This window comes from Zosterops lateralis (assembly GCF_965231275.1).
Source record: "Zosterops lateralis genome assembly, chromosome: Z".
NCBI classification, from domain to species: domain Eukaryota; kingdom Metazoa; phylum Chordata; class Aves; order Passeriformes; family Zosteropidae; genus Zosterops; species Zosterops lateralis.
Window position 1 is genome coordinate 52,400,412 of NC_139800.1, and position 15,964 is coordinate 52,416,375.

The 15,964-nt window shown below is 39.2% G+C and overlaps 1 protein-coding gene across 4 annotated transcripts in view; it reads left to right on the forward strand.

The window, feature by feature from the left end:
* The window catches only part of LPAR1 (lysophosphatidic acid receptor 1), a 70,954-nt gene that overhangs the window by 30,560 nt on the left and 24,430 nt on the right, over positions 1 to 15,964 (forward strand). For all 4 annotated transcript variants that reach the window (XM_083884551.1, XM_083884552.1, XM_083884553.1 and 1 more), the window contains one exon: positions 4,796 to 5,543. In XM_083884551.1, coding sequence (XP_083740677.1) covers positions 4,796 to 5,543 — 748 coding nt within the window. The remainder of the gene's footprint in view (positions 1 to 4,795; positions 5,544 to 15,964) is intronic.

Sequence of the window (15,964 nt, forward strand, 5' to 3'; positions counted from 1 at the left end):
TTGTGCAGATGAAAAATCTGTTTTTGCGTAAGGCTATAATGGATCAGGACCCTTGTCTTGTGAGTTCGTGATTTTTTTTTACTTCTACTTTTATTATAAAGGAAACACATCTTTCCCACTTTATTTTTAAGGCTTTTCTTCCATGTTCTGCAGCTTGAAAAGTAGTCTGTGTTTTTCATTAGGTAATAGACAATTGTTTTTTCAAAATGGATTTTTTTTTCTCATCTGTTACAACTTTACTTTTGTAAACCCCATGTTTAAAAGTTGTGGGTTGATGAAGTATTCACATATTGATTCAATTGTGCCTATACTTACTTGCTTATTTTTATTTTAATGATACTCTTAATTTATATTATTTGGGATTTTGAAGTTGATAATTCCCTAAAGTTTTTCAGCTTGACTCCTGCTATGTTGGTAAACTTAAGGTATTTACCTAAGCTGAAAGCAGTGGTACTGATTTCCATTCACTGCTGCATTAAATGTAAAGATATGGTTATTATGGGTTTGTAGTCTTAGTTTACCACACCAATACTCGAAAAATTAATTATTTTTCATCTCCTCTGTGTTCTGGGTAAGAAAACAGTGGCATCTGGAAGTTCATTCAGCAAAAGACAGAGAAGAGAGGAGCAGAGTGTGTTTGGAGAGTTTAGGATTAAGATATTTTTAAGAGATTTCCTGGATATGGACTCTTTTTTCTAGCTCACAAGTTTGAAAAGTGCTGCACAAGTCAGACCTTAGTATTCAAAGAATGTTCTGCTCTGTTTCTCTCAACAAGAGATAGATGCACCCATAGGTACTGGGTGTGGGGAGATGGTGGCCTGCCTTTTTTTGTTTCATGGATCAGGGAACTCTCCAAACTCTGAGATTGCAGAGGGGTTTGTAAAGTGGTATCTTCCCCTCAGGCATCTTGTGTTAATTAATGCTTTGTTTAGGCAGGATCAATCTATGGTATTTTAAAACTTTTTGATTTCTTTTTCTACCTCAAGCATCTCTCCATTCACAGCCCTTACCAGGTGATCTGTCATTCACCATGGAGCTGGCAGGATCCAGAGATCCCCTCTCACCTTCTGCTCCAGGCAGACAGTGTGTTCTTTACTCCTGTCTCTGCCCCAGGCAGGGCAGGTACTAGTGGGCTGCTCTCCCAAGGACATCCAGTGGTCAAACCTCCTGTGGATCCAAATCCTCTTCCTGTTCTTTCGGGTGTGATGCAGAGGTGGGGCAGAAGCAAGATGAATCAGGCACAAAACTTGGGAAAGCTTACGTGGGCTCTTCTTCCCACTGGCGCCCCTGTGGTGTGATCCCATACAGCCAGAGGAGAGGAGACAACCAGGCAAATAATGCCTGAAAAGGCTAGTGCCAAGGTGAATTGAATTGTTAATTGCTGAAAAAGAGTGAGTTTTGTTTATTAAGTCCTGCTGCCAAATTACCTGGTCTCTGTGCACCGTGCTGTGGTTATAACTATGTCTCATGATATTAAGAGATTTAATTCCATGTACTTGTGATTTTCTTCTTCTTTGATTTGGGACAACTCTGTCTTGAGTCCTCTTCATACGGTGACAGGAGACTTTGCTTTTAGCCTGCTTTTGCTCCATTTTTCTTTATCTGTCCTGTTGGTTTATAACTCAGTGTTTACTTCTTCCACACAGATGCATCCTAGAGGTTTAGTTAACATGGGCAATTTGCAGCTCAGTATGTTTTAAACTTCTGTTGAGATATAGTGAATGGATGAGGTAGATCTCCGGGCGCCATACATCTGGCTTACACAGGCAGCAAAACGCACTGAGTGAAACTTCAGGAAATTAAAATATAAACTTCCCTGCCCCTTTTCCTGCAAGGGCAGGAGGGGGGATGGGGTCTGCTTGCTAGCATATGCCTTTGTGGTATGTTAACACTTTGGGTACTGAGAGACACAGTGCATTTCTCCCCTGCTTGAGCCTTTCCAGTCAGCATCACAGCTAAATGTGATGCCTTCGGATTTTATGTTTGTGACCTGGGAGGTCAAAACCTTCCTTTAAGATATACACTGGCATCCGAGAAATTGATCATCTGGAAGTCCCCTGTTTGAACTTTTGCCAGCAAACTATCTCATCTTTTTCTCTTCCTTCCCTTGTTGGGGGGAGCAGGGGAGACAGGGAGAGAGGTGTGTCTGAAAAGATTGCACTTACAACAGGTCCCAGGTTTTAGATTAGGATGCCTTAAAAAGAAAACTTCTCCAAAATCCCTTACGTTCTGGTGAAAGAACACAACATTTTGTTTTTCTGTCTTCAAAATGAGAGAAGCAGCAAGTGTGCCTCATGCTAACTTCGCGGAGATTGCTCAAGTGCTGTCCTGCTTTTAAATTGAACAAGTTCAGCTCCTTAGTATTTTATGTACTCTTTATGTGTCTACGTATGTTCCACCTTGGCTTGGCGTTTTTTGGATAAGTAATTTTTTTTGTTTTGTAGATTTTGTTTCAGATTTCAAATGAAAAGGTAGGGAAGAATATTGCACAATCAGAGGATAATTTACATTTTAAGCCCATGTGCAAAACAAAAATACAAAAAAAAAAAAAAAAAAAAAAAAAAAAAGGAAAAATAAATTAAAAGCATAATACATGACACATTTAAAATTTCTGAATTAAAAATATATGTTTTTCCAGGTGTAGCAAGTCTCTTTCCACAGGAGCAGGAATCATTATATGGGCAGCAGACATCTGAAAGAAAAAAACAGAGTGACAAATACAGAGGCAAAGACAATTTATTCAAGATCACAAATATTCATTAGACCCTACATCCAGATATTCCTACAGAGATTAAAAATCCTGTGCATTACATAATTAATGCAGATGTTGGCAAGCTTTTATAAGGGCCACTAATTCATTCATATGACTTCCTCTCTCCCTCAAGGGTTCTTACACTTGACCTGTTATTACTACAAGGTCTTAACCAAAGAATTAAAGCCAGATGTCGTCTCGGTCTCCTTTTGTTAAACGTCCTTTGTAAATTTATTTTTTTTTTATATGCAACAGATCCTACATGAGAACTTTTAAAATTTCTTTAATAATTAAGGCTAAAAGGCTTCAAACCCAAGGGTTGATGTATCCTAAAGGAACAATAAAAGTATTATACTCACTTTGCTGAGAAATACTATTTACTCTAACTTTCTATTATCCTCAGCCTACAAATGTTTCTGGTCAATGTTTAGGCTGGAGGTAAAGTCTTTCTTAAAAGACCTTTTTCTTTAAAATAAATTTGAATGTCATGTAGTCCATTTGGGATATAGGTGGAAATTTTTATAAATTGCTTTATTGGAATTGGCTTAATTGCATTGACAAATGTAGGAATGAAAAGAAACAGAAACAGCTTTGGGTAATTCTAAGGAGATCTTTATCAGATACTATTTTCACTTGAGTCAAGTTATGAATTTTGTTTCCCAATTCTGTACATTTTTGTTTTCAACAAGAACATGTTAGCTGTAGCACTTCCTGCAGAGTAAATGTAGCTGTCCAAAACATATGGTTTACTTTGTATGTTGGGAAGAAATTACTGTCTTTTAGTGTTGTTGATCTGTTCCTTGATTGGGCTTCTTACCTGCATTGCTAAAACTAGTCTGTTTTTGTAAAAATTCAAGTTTAGTTTATAGAGTTCCAGAGTGATAAAAGCAGAGAGGCAATGGCAGGTCTTGTAGAAAGAGACTTTTTTGTTATGTGTTTTGTGGTTGGATTTTTTTTAATTATTATTATTTTTACATCTTTGTTGTTTACCCATGCTAAACAAGGAACCAAGATGCTGTTCAGAGGAATTTCTTTTCTTAAGGTTTGCGTTTTGGAAATTGCTCCTTGAGTAATTGAATGGAACTATGAAAGGAAACTCATTAGGCATTTCCTTATAAGCAAACAGTTTTATCCAAAACTTCCACATTCTGGTGGAATACAGGCTTGTTTGTTGCCCCCCTAGCTGTTCGCAGGAGTACACTGCAAAGAAAATTAGTCATGTGTTCTCTGACATAGTCATGACAATATTGAATGCAGGAAATAAGGTTGGATGTTTTTAACACTAGATAAGCCAAATATTACTTTTCTTATTTCTTGGCTCACTTCTATTTCAAATTGGAATAAGTCATTTCTGGTGAGTTATATTTAAAAGCATTGTGCTTTTCAAACCATTTCTAGAAATGTGGCTGATGCTCATAGAAATGCTATGTCATGCTTTATTGTTCATAAAAGCACTTTTTATGGACATATGTCATCCCTTGCAATTCATGGTCTTCAGAGCATACTGACAGTCTTTATTTAGGGTATTCTTCACATGTTTTAAGACAGCACAAGAAGGAATACCTGTGATGGAAACTGGAATGAGTTAAAACCTGCTCAGAAATGTAATGCACGTTTTGCAAAACAACAGTTTTGTGCACTGATAACATAAATAAGGTTTCTAGCAGAGTTAATTTTTCTTAATTATTAATTGCATGCCTTTCCCTTTAACTGAATCTCTCAGCTGGTCTGCTTGGCCAGAAGCTCATTTTCTATGCAATTTACAACTACATCAGAAATCATGCTATCTCCCAGAGCAGAAGAAACTGTTTCTGGTTGTTTCTAATCTGGTTGCTGTTACTAGATTCCTCAGAGCCATTGTTGGTGAGTTGTGGAATGCCATTTGGTCTGAAAAATAAATTTGGTCTGAAGCGTGTTCCTTTCCTGTCCCCTTCCCGCTCTTTGTGTATGTCTCATCCATGAAGGCAATCATATGTTTTCAGTTCTGTTGTCATTCTGGTTTTTTTTTTTCTCTCTCTTTTTTTTTTTTCCCTCTTCTTTCAGTCCACAGCCATGAGCGAACCACAATGCTACTACAATGAAACCATTGCCTTCTTTTATAACCGAAGTGGAAAATATCTAGCCACTGAATGGAACACTGTCAGCAAGCTTGTAATGGGACTGGGGATTACCGTCTGCATCTTCATAATGCTGGCCAACCTCTTGGTTATGGTGGCTATTTATGTCAATCGCAGATTCCACTTTCCTATTTATTACTTAATGGCCAACTTAGCTGCTGCGGACTTCTTTGCGGGGCTGGCCTATTTTTACTTAATGTTCAACACAGGACCCAACACTAGAAGACTGACTGTGAGCACCTGGCTTCTCCGTCAGGGCCTTATTGACACCAGTCTGACGGCCTCTGTGGCCAATTTGTTGGCCATTGCCATTGAGCGGCACATTACAGTTTTCCGAATGCAGCTACACACTCGGATGAGCAACCGCCGGGTGGTCGTTGTGATTGTTGTTATCTGGACTATGGCCATCGTCATGGGTGCCATTCCAAGTGTCGGATGGAACTGTATTTGTGATATCACTCACTGCTCCAACATGGCACCACTCTATAGTGACTCCTACCTGGTCTTCTGGGCTATTTTCAACCTGGTCACTTTCGTGGTCATGGTGGTCCTTTATGCTCATATCTTTGGGTACGTTCGCCAAAGGACTATGAGAATGTCCAGACACAGTTCTGGACCCCGCAGGAATCGGGACACCATGATGAGCCTCCTCAAGACTGTGGTCATTGTGCTTGGTAAGTGCTTAATTTGCCCACCCTGTTCTCCCTGCTCTGTTTCTTATCAGGTGAGTTCAGTAATGCATGGTCAGCAGAATTTGGAAGATGCTAGAAGAGGTGCAGACAGTAAGAACACCCAGAGTTCACTACTACTATGACCACTGGGACTATCAAGCTTATTTATGGAAGTTGATGTAACATGGTCACTCAGCCCTATAACATGAAACTAGTGAAAATCCAGATGTAATGTAGTGGTTTTTTGCAGCAACACGTTTTAAACATTTTGTAGCAACCTATTATATGCAGTGTTTGTCCTTTTGCCTTTGAAGATGCCAAATGGCTTCAAACGTAAAATAGTACAGGGAAGGTTCAGTATTCCACCTAATGTCTCCTTTTTGCCACCCGAAAGGTGTTGTGTGTATTTATGCAATATTCCAGCACATGGAGAACAGTGAGGGGCTACAGGCTATTCACGAAAAGGTTGAGTGTTAAGCAGGTCTGCATGTACTCAGTCCAATAGTATCTGACCATGTGCCAATACAGGAAAGTAGCCTGTGGGGATAGTGGTGTGCTTCAGCACATTGCTCAGGAGGTGGCCTAAGCTTCAGAGCTTGGCATGAAGGAAATAACATAACATACTTTGGATTCAGGAGGTTCTTGTCATTTTGTGAGTAGTTTGACTTGGGTTTTTGTCTGGGGCTCCCAATTTCCTTATGCAGAAGCACAGCCTAAATGCTGAATACCATTACCTGGTCATCTTCTTTGCTGTTTGTTATGGTTTTTTGTTGCTGAAGATGATAGTGAGCTGAAGGCAGCAAGGATGGTGCAGGTTTTCTCCTTGTCCCAATGTGTGCTTGCACCTATTAGGTCTTCCAGTACAGTACATGGGTCTTTAGGTATCCCAGTATCCTGTTGGTTCAGATGGTTGCCCCAATAGTCCATAAATGCAACTGGTAATGCAATTAACAAATGCAAAGCCCAAAACTTAGCCCCATTTCTCTCCTTGACATTATGGTTCCCTCAGGTTTATGCTGCAACTTGCACTTTCTATCACAAATGTGGCAGAATGGTTGCAGAGATTTGGTGTGAGTCACTGTGTCCACTCACTTGTTAGTTTAACAATTTACATGTTGCACTCTGACCTAGTGATTTGCTTTTTAACCAGAATATGAATTGTGCAGTCAACTATCCTGTTAAGCCATTGATAAGATGTATTGATAACATGTATTTCTCCATGTCCTGCTCTTCACTTCAGGGAAAGAACTTCTATGAGTTTTGCAAGGCAGACTGTAGCAGCTGCTAAAAACCCTCCTGACCTCCTGGTGGTTCAAAAATCTGTCCCTTCCCATCTCCATGATTTTCATGACAGAAGGCAAGATGAGGTTAAGAATACAAAGAAAATTCAGATTTTGCAGTCCTCTTTTAGGAAACAGTTCTCTGTTTTCTTTCCTGAAGACATTATTGTTCATACAGCAGTGTAGTATTTTCCTATGAGGTGAAAGACTGGCTCAGACTTAAAAAAAAAAAATAAAAATAAAAAATTAAAAAAAAAAAAGACCCCTAAAACAACAACCAAAAAAAACTGAGTAGAAAATAGTAGGCACTTCTACCAATGCAATGTGGCATTGTGGCAATAAACAGTCATTGAACAAATAGCAAATGTCATCTAATCCCAAGCATGTATGGTACTAGAGGTATGGATATGCAGCAGGAAGGTTAAGTGGTGACCACACTGTCTTTCCTTCTCCTGTGAGAAGAGGTCAGAAGGAAGATGTAGAGGCCATCCACTGTGGCCACAACAGTAGTGGTGTACAAGGAACATAAAGGGACCCTTTTTTCCCTAATAAGTATATCTTTTTCAGGTATTGTTCTAGAAAGAATGAAACAACTCCAGGGGTTAAGGGACATTAGCTAAAATGGAGGTGAGTTCAGTTTAGCTGCAGATGTAGTTCAGTAATACTGTAATTCCTCATTAAGGTGAGATTTTTCAGGACTTTGCAAGTGGCACATGTTGAAGCTTTCTTCGAAATTCAAACAGGATCTTATTTCTTGTTACTGCTGCACTTCATTTGGTGTGTTGTACACATCATACTTAAGCATATCTTCTAATCTGCTTAAAATGCCATTTACAGAAAACAATAACTTATTATTTTATTAAATCTGTTTAAAGGAAACAAAGGCACTTGTAGGTTGTGACACTCTTCATCATTTTTGCAGCTCCCACCTTGCTATTATTTTGCAAAAGATTTGGGGTTTGGTTCATTTAGGATTTTTTTCTTAAGCAAGGTAGTTTTGTAGTAGTTTAGCCAACCAAACCAAAACAAGTTTATAGAAGAAAGCTAGAGGATGTCAGCCATAAACCTGTAGTGTAAAGAAGCAGCAATGCTTTCACCTGCTTACCACTTGTGAGACACAGTTGCAAGATAAAGATGGTTGGGAAACAGCTGTGGCTTGTTGTGTAAGTTCTTTTAATTTAAGAAATAAATAAATAAATATTGGACTGAAGTCAAGAAGTAGGCTTTGAGCTAACCACAGAGACTTTTGAGGAGCTAAATATTTGTGTATCAAGGTGTTATCAGACTGCTAGGTGCGCCATGAGAAATATTCATTAGTTGCCATCAGCTAGGGAGTACCATCCCATATTGCTGAATTTGCATTTCAGAGAACGATTGTTTTATGGTTCTAAAGAAGAAAAGCTAAGCATAACTTCAAAGCACTTCTGGGCAACATGTATCCCAGATATCAGCAGATATCTCTCAAGCAGTGTGGTCAGCATGTTGATCAGACAGGTGTGCTGATGCTTTATCACTGTTGGCAGTCTACTTGTAAGTCTGGCTTAAACTTTACTTAAGCAGAAGATTTAATTTCAAGGGCCATACTTCCTGAATGCCTTGTTGAAAAGGTAGTGCTGTAAGTTGGTCTACTGGAGCTTTGTGAAAGGCAGAAAAGCTGTGTGTTAGGCTGCATGGAGCTGAACGTTTATCTTATATTATCTGGCTTTTTCTACATCTGTGAACCTCAAATATATGGGGGAAAATGCCTTTCTTAATGGTGCAGAATGGGGTAATAATACATTACTCAATACATTGATTTGAGGCAGAAACCAAGTTTTTGCAGGAAGTGAAGACAGGAAAGAAAACAGATCTGAAGATCCGTTCTCCCTCCTCTCCTATCCCACAGTCAACTGAGGAAGGGAGCTGGTTTGTGTCAGCCTACTTAACCTACGAGCAGATAATTCATTTCGGAGGAGAGAGAAGGTGCCCTGGGATTGAAAGGAAAACAGAACTGAGGCTCTGGGTAGACCTGTGAGCATTGGCATAGGGGAAGCAAACTATTCCTCATCTTAGAATCTTTGTTAAAATGCTGCTCAGCCATAAGTAACCCTATTGTGAATTGGGCAGCAGTGAACTGTTCATTTGACTTTTAAACTTCCATAAACGGGTGTCCTTGAGTTGTCCTGCTGGCTGTACTCCCAGGCAAAGCCATGCTGCTGCTGCAAGGAGAAGAGCATCTTTTCCCTTGTCTGCATTCTCACTGTTTGGTGGGCAGGAGGGGGAGGGAATAACACAAGAGCTTCTTGTTTGTTGGCTGCCTAACACGGCCTGCCCTCCTTGTGCCTTGCTGCCTTGCTCCAAGAGGAGAAGAGCTGGCCCAAAGGGGTGCAGTCCTGCAGGCAGTGATGCTGTCAGCATGTGTGGGGAGGGTGCCAGCTGCCTCTGACAAGGGGGTGATTGTGTGGGGAGGGCTCTGGCCGCTTGACGCACCGACTGGAGCGGTCGGGATCTGGCACACTGCGTCATCCCACAGAGCGGGTGGGATGCTGAATCCTAGGGACAAGTCAGAAGCAGAGAACAGATTTTTTTTCTTTTTTTTATGCCCTCTTGTTTTTTTGCTTGAGTAAAATAGTTTAAACAGAAGGAAGTGATTTCACAGCTGAGCTCTTTCTTTCTTTTAACAAGGCTGCTTTTGAAATCTTTCAAAAGTAGCAAGGAACATAAAGCCCTTTCTCTAAATCATGCTTTTCCTTTGCACTGGAACTAAGGAAGAACTGATCTGTGTACTGCACATAGCCATAAAATCATGTCTGGTTTGGCTTGCAGCTCGGTGACACTTTGCCTTTCACCACCACCATATGTTCCCTTTAAATGAGCAATCAGGGAACAGGCAGAAACTGAGCAGATACATCAGCTGAAACTTGGCATCCTCTCTTCTCTACTTTTTCTCGTGTTACATTTAAAGACAAAGCTAAACTGTTTTTCTGCTGGAGATCATAGTTAGACTCTGAAAGCATTTGTCTGGGCCGTTTGTAGGTTTGGCCCAAAAATAGATGACAATATCTAACTGTTGTTTCAAGAAGTAGTGAAAGCACCAAATTAAGTATTTCAGAGCCCAGGCCTGGATAAACTGGTTCTGGTCTGGATTTTCTTGGCCTGGAATAAGTCATGAAAGGCTAGGGTCTTTCAGGTATTTTCAGGTAGGTACCTATATTTGTAGAGGAGTACTGGCTTAGAATGTTACTGTTGGAAAGTCAGCCTATATTTCTCCTGCCTAAAATCTGATTAAATATCCGTTCTAATTTGTCACCTCTTGTGTGTGGATACCTCTGCCATATACCTCCATATGCATCTTTGGGCATTCCTCTCTATTTTGACTGTGAGATACTAAGGGTTTATAACTGAATTTCAAACGAGTACAATACCAACAACCTTTTTTATTTGCATTTTACTAATCCTGATGATTAGCATTCTGTGTTGAGTGAACTCTGTATTGGGTGAGTTCTCAATTTTGTTTGGCCAAAATTAGGCATGTCTTTTGAACCAAAAACCAGAGCCACCCTCCAGAATGTAGGGAGACCTAATAATTCATATATTATATATTCAGTGTATATATATAGTATCCATTATATATATTAAATATTCATATTCATAATATATGTTGTATATATTCATATTCATTATATTCCTGGAAAGTAAAAAGACACTTAGGACTTTCCTGCCTGTAGAATCATCCACTTCATTTGCAGGAACATGGTTTACTCTGTAAGATTGGGAATGTTGGCACAAATAAAAAAGATGAAGGTTCTTTTTTCTCAAAGTATAAACTTTGAGTTTGTATAACTTTTGATTTAAAGGAGTCTCACTGTGTTTGAAGACAGTCCTTTACTTACTATAACAAAGAAATAAATGTAAGAAAAATATCTGGAAGTTCAGTATAAACATCTGGAAGGGTAGAACTGCTCAGCAACAGCTTTTTTCCTGCCCTCTCTGATGCAGTTATGAATTTCATGAGACTTATTTTTGTACTTTTGTAGCTTTTCTTTCACATCTAGATACCAAATGGGGTAGGAAAACAGCAAAAAACTCTTAATGCACTTGTTGTTCACATATGCTGTAGCTATACCGGTGAAGCAAATAAAGTGCATTATTGATAACTTTAACCTTTCTGACTGGTTGTTTTGACATGCAGTCTACATCTCCACTCTCTTTTTCTTCTCATGCAGTAAAAGCACTTGATTATCAGTAGAATAGAAAAAGACTACGAAATAGTGCTACAACCTGACTGAAAGCACATGGTGTCTCAACAGAGGCCTGTCTTTATTTCAATATCCCTTGTGCAGCATCAGGTAATTAACTGGAATGGCTTATCTTTGTTGGCCTTAAGGCTTAAACAATATGGAATATATTTCATCAGTTAACAGGGCTGTGATCCTGGGATGAGATGAAGATGGTCATGTCTAAAGAGACCTTGGTTATAGTACCACTCAAACTTCAACAGACCTTCCCTGCCTGGGGAACATTATGCCTGTGGGCCAAAGGGAACATCAGCCCTCTTAGCACAATGCAGCTTTTAAGATGGAGTAGCCAGGGTTTAACTCTGAGCCCAGTGACTGTAAGAAGACAACTGTTTATCTCCTCCTTGAGGAGTCCTGCTGCCATCAGGAGACATGAGCTTTGCAGCAGCATTTTTCCTGAGATGAGAAATTGAGGATGTTGTTTTAGCTTGGGGATCACTGCTGCCATCAGGTAACAGTGGCCTCATGGGGAGAAGAGCAACATCCAGTTAGGTGTTTTTCCTTGTAATTACTACATTTTCCATGGAGAGCTGGGCTGGGCGGTAACATCAAGCTGAAGTTCAGATGAGAACAGCATTTTTCACAGCCTCTTCTCTGGAACTGGTGCAATGAGAAGCCATAAATACTGTGTTACCCTGTGGTCTGTGCAGGTGGCCATTTCAGAGTCACTAACCCTGCCTGACCCTGTGTCACAGAAATGTCACTTGTGTATTGATTTAATCCTAAGAGAAAAACAGGGCAATAAACTCTGTAATTAGTGCAGGCAGTACAAGTCTGAGCATCAATGACTTTCTGTTCTAGCACACAGGTTGTTGCAGTTATGTGCAGTCCCAGTGTTTTTAGATAAGTATATACATATATAAACAGTGAATTTAACCCTACAGACAAGTAAACTGGGAAATTGTTGCTGATGACTGTAGTCTAAATGGAGAGTTCATAGAGTTTAATGGATAAAATCTTATATTGTTTGAAGAGTGAAGGTTTGTAATACATGCCTTCAGAAATGCAGTGTGACAGCAGTACTTTCAAGCTATATCATCAAATACTTGCACAAAAAAAGTGAAATCTTGATTAAAATTATTATTTATAGCACACCTTATCTATCCTACTGGATTTTGAATGACTTAGTCTCCTCCCTCTCCTCCCTCTCCTCCCTCTCCTCCCTCTCCTCCCTCTCCTCCCTCTCCTCCCTCTCCTCCCTCTCCTCCCTCTCCTCCCTCTCCTCCCTCTCCTCCCTCTCCTCCCTCTCCTCCCTCTCCTCCCTCTCCTCCCTCTCCTCCCTCTCCTCCCTCTCCTCCCTCTCCTCCCTCTCCTCCCTCTCCTCCCTCAGGAGTAGTTCTGATTGCTCCTCAAGCTTCCTTGCAAGAAAAAATGCAGCTTAGGGAGTCAGTGGTTTCTGGGCTTTGCCATGTCCACTTACTGTGTATTATGTATTATCTTTTTGGTTTTGTTGTTGGGTGCTTTTGTGGTTTTTTTTTTTATTTCCCCATGTATCTTAATGACATTTAAATATTGACTTAATTAACAGTGTGCTTCTAGCTTGCCAGCAGATGAAGGGGAATGAAAGGCTTCATATTGTTGCATATATTTATTAGAAGGTTTAATTCAAGTTTGGTCTGAAATCACTAAGATTTAATAACAGGAACTTTAACTTTTAGTCAATGATTCATAGCAAGTGTATATTTTTATATTTGTAAAGGTAAATGTCTGTATTCTGTTTTCTTGATAAATACAGTTCAATCACTGTATTATACAGGTCTAACACTATTTTCTAATAGGAAGACAAATTTTCACAAAGAATTATTAGGCGTCAGTCAAGTTTTCTTTTTCCAGTTAAAATAATGGAGGCATGGAAACTTTCCAAGGATCCACGTACAATATGTACATAATTATGCAGTGATTGCAATATGTTTTAAATTTAACGCCCTTTGTAAAAGCAGTACTGTGTGTGGTCTGTCTCAAAATCTCAGTCACTGATCATTTTTATTCTTTATAGTCCTGCAAATGAATTCTGGTGGATTTTCTTGAATTTTTTCTAGTAGTCACAAACCAAATCTTTTCCTCTGAGGAAAAGATCCAGTGAGGATGCCAAAAGGAAAAATATACTATTTTTCCAGCACAGAGTCTGGAAATTACAGTGTGGTCAGTTTGTGTGATAACTTCATAAGTAGCTTTCTTTTCCAAAACAAGCCCATGCAAGCTCCACTTGATGAACCGGAAGTTACTGGTGCCTTGTATCCAGGCAACTCTCTTTGAAGCCAGAGTATGGCTGGATGTGTAGAAAGTCTCATTCTAAGTGTTTTGCTTAATTTCTTCACCAACTCTCTCAGTTAATTTTAATGCATCCACAGTTAAAGCTGATACATCATTGGTGACTGTCTTTTCTCTAAAGTATTCCAGGTGTCCCTACAGCATTCAGTGCTTCACCCTGGGGAATCCATTTAGAAGTTTTCTCCTTTCTCCTTTCAGTTAAGAATAAGAATTATTTGTTTTCATTCAAGATCCTTTGAAAATGCACTTTGAGGAACCTTCCATCATTTCCCAAGACAGGATTGTAGTTTTATTTTGTTTTATTCTTGACAGGGAAAAATGTCTCAAGTAAATACATTCCTTTAAGTATGATGAAAATGAGGCCTTGTTTAATAAAAGTCTTTCCCCTGACTTCAGTATAATTTATTACCTTTCCAGAAGAAAAATAAGTTTAAAAGGCAGCTGAAAGCACTCTTCATTTTTCCAGGAATGGCCTGAAAGGGATAAACCTTAAGTAGATCTTGCACTTCACCTTTCAATTAAAAAAATTATAAACAAAAATTAATTTGTGTTACTTGCATGTGTTTTGTCCTTTTACAAAAAGCTTCTAAAATGTAATTGCAATAGCAAAAGTAGATATATTTCTCAACAGGTCCTGAGAATTGGTTTTTATTTTCCTTTAATTTAGTAATAGGATTTGGAAATCATACCTTGACCTTGAAAAATAAAATCCAAGATTTTCACTTGGATTTGCTGACTAAGGAGTGATATTCACTTACTGAAAGTCGACACCAAATCAAAATTAATTGGTAACCTATCTTGCTCTGAGATCAGATTCCACTTAGGAGTGTTACATCCATGAGTGAATACTCATCGACCTGGGCTTCTCCAAAATGCAGATGAGCATATTTTGTGGGACTTCTGCTCTAAAACAAGGCCTTGGTAAACTTTGCTGAATACCCAGGGCAGAAATTGTTACCAAAAAGAAGTTTTGAAAATCAACATGTACAAGAAGGCTTACTGTAAAATGCCAGAATATGGCCAAGTCTTACTGATCTCTCAAAATTTGAGAATTTTTAATTTTTTGGAAGAGAGTATGGGAACCCATCCTTTCTTTAGTAGAAGCAACAAGAGTGCTTTTTACAGAATGGCTGCTCATGACCTAACATTTTTGTCTTCTAAAAAGCAAATAGTCGCATGGAAAATTTGCTTCGAATTGTTTTGCTTATTTTGTTCACTGACTTTCCGGATTATATTTCTTACCCCCTCAGCTAAAACTAATACATCCTTGGCAACTCTTAAAGGAAAGCATTTGCAGTCTGAAGGGTAAGGTCCACGTCCAGCCACTGGCTTCTGTTTTCACCTTTGTGATAACATCTGTCTTTCCAGTGTTCCAGCAAACACCACTCAATCGCTAAGTTAAATTTACACCTAGACCTCAGCTTCAGAAATTATGTGAACAAAAATGCCAACTGTTAACTTGTCTCATTGTAAAATTGCATTCAATGAGGCAATGAATTCAGTGAGGCAATGAATTATTGTTTGTTTCCACCAGTGAGAAGCACTGACAACAAGAGACTGTTTTGTGCAAGAGAAGCGGTGGTGCTCCTTCTGCATCTGTTTGTATGAGCAGTGTGATTAAGTATTCTGAGTTTGTGTTTTTCTGGGATAATCCATGAAAACAGCAAGAATTGTCAATATCAATTTTTTTTTTTTTTTTTTTGAAACTATGGCTCAACATCGTAGGGCTCAACAGTATTGTTACTGCTGGCAAAACTTGCTGAGACATCTGAGGTGCAGCAGCCAGTCAGTGCAGTGGGAAATGGTCAGCAGTGATTGATAGCTTTCAGACAACAGCCGTGCTTCCATCCTTCTACCTTCAGCATGAAAAGAATGGTCCTCAAAAACTTAGGATGGAAAATATATGCTTAGTTTCTGCATTTTTTTAAAATAAGTGTATTTAGAATCTGAAAGTGAGAGCAAGATATGATTCTGAGTTCTTCTGGTGCGAGCAGAACAGTTTCTTATTTTCATGTTTCATACGGGATGCTGTCACTGAGCTCACTGACAGACTACTTTTACTTTCTTTTTTTTCTTTCAAAAATCTTTTTAGGTTTTTTCCTTCCCTTACCTTTTTTTTTTTTTCCCAGCCAGTCCACTATAAGTTTCTCTCAAAGACTTGCACCTTTGATACCCTTCTTTAAAGCTGGAAGCAGCAACAACAGCAGAAGATCCCTATCCTTTCTGTAGTTCTCATTTGGCAAAATGTGTCACACTTCTACTTTCCTCTGCATAAGAAAATGTCTCTGAAGTTCATTTTCCTGGATCCATATGGAGAAGTGCTGATATTATGTCGAAGTGTGCTGCTCCTGTAACGTGACAGGTCAACTGCTGGACACATAACCTTTCCCATCAATGCCTAGATAACAGCAAGGGCTCACAGCTTGTATGGAAGGTCATAAGACCTCCAAAGCTGTGGCATCATTTGCAAATCTGAGATATTTAATTTCCATGCTCTGGTGTTGTCCATCACTCTGCACTATTTTACTGACTTACTGGAGCAAGGGAATCGCTGTAAGTGAAAATCCTTGATTTCAAAACCCACTAGCAAACAGGA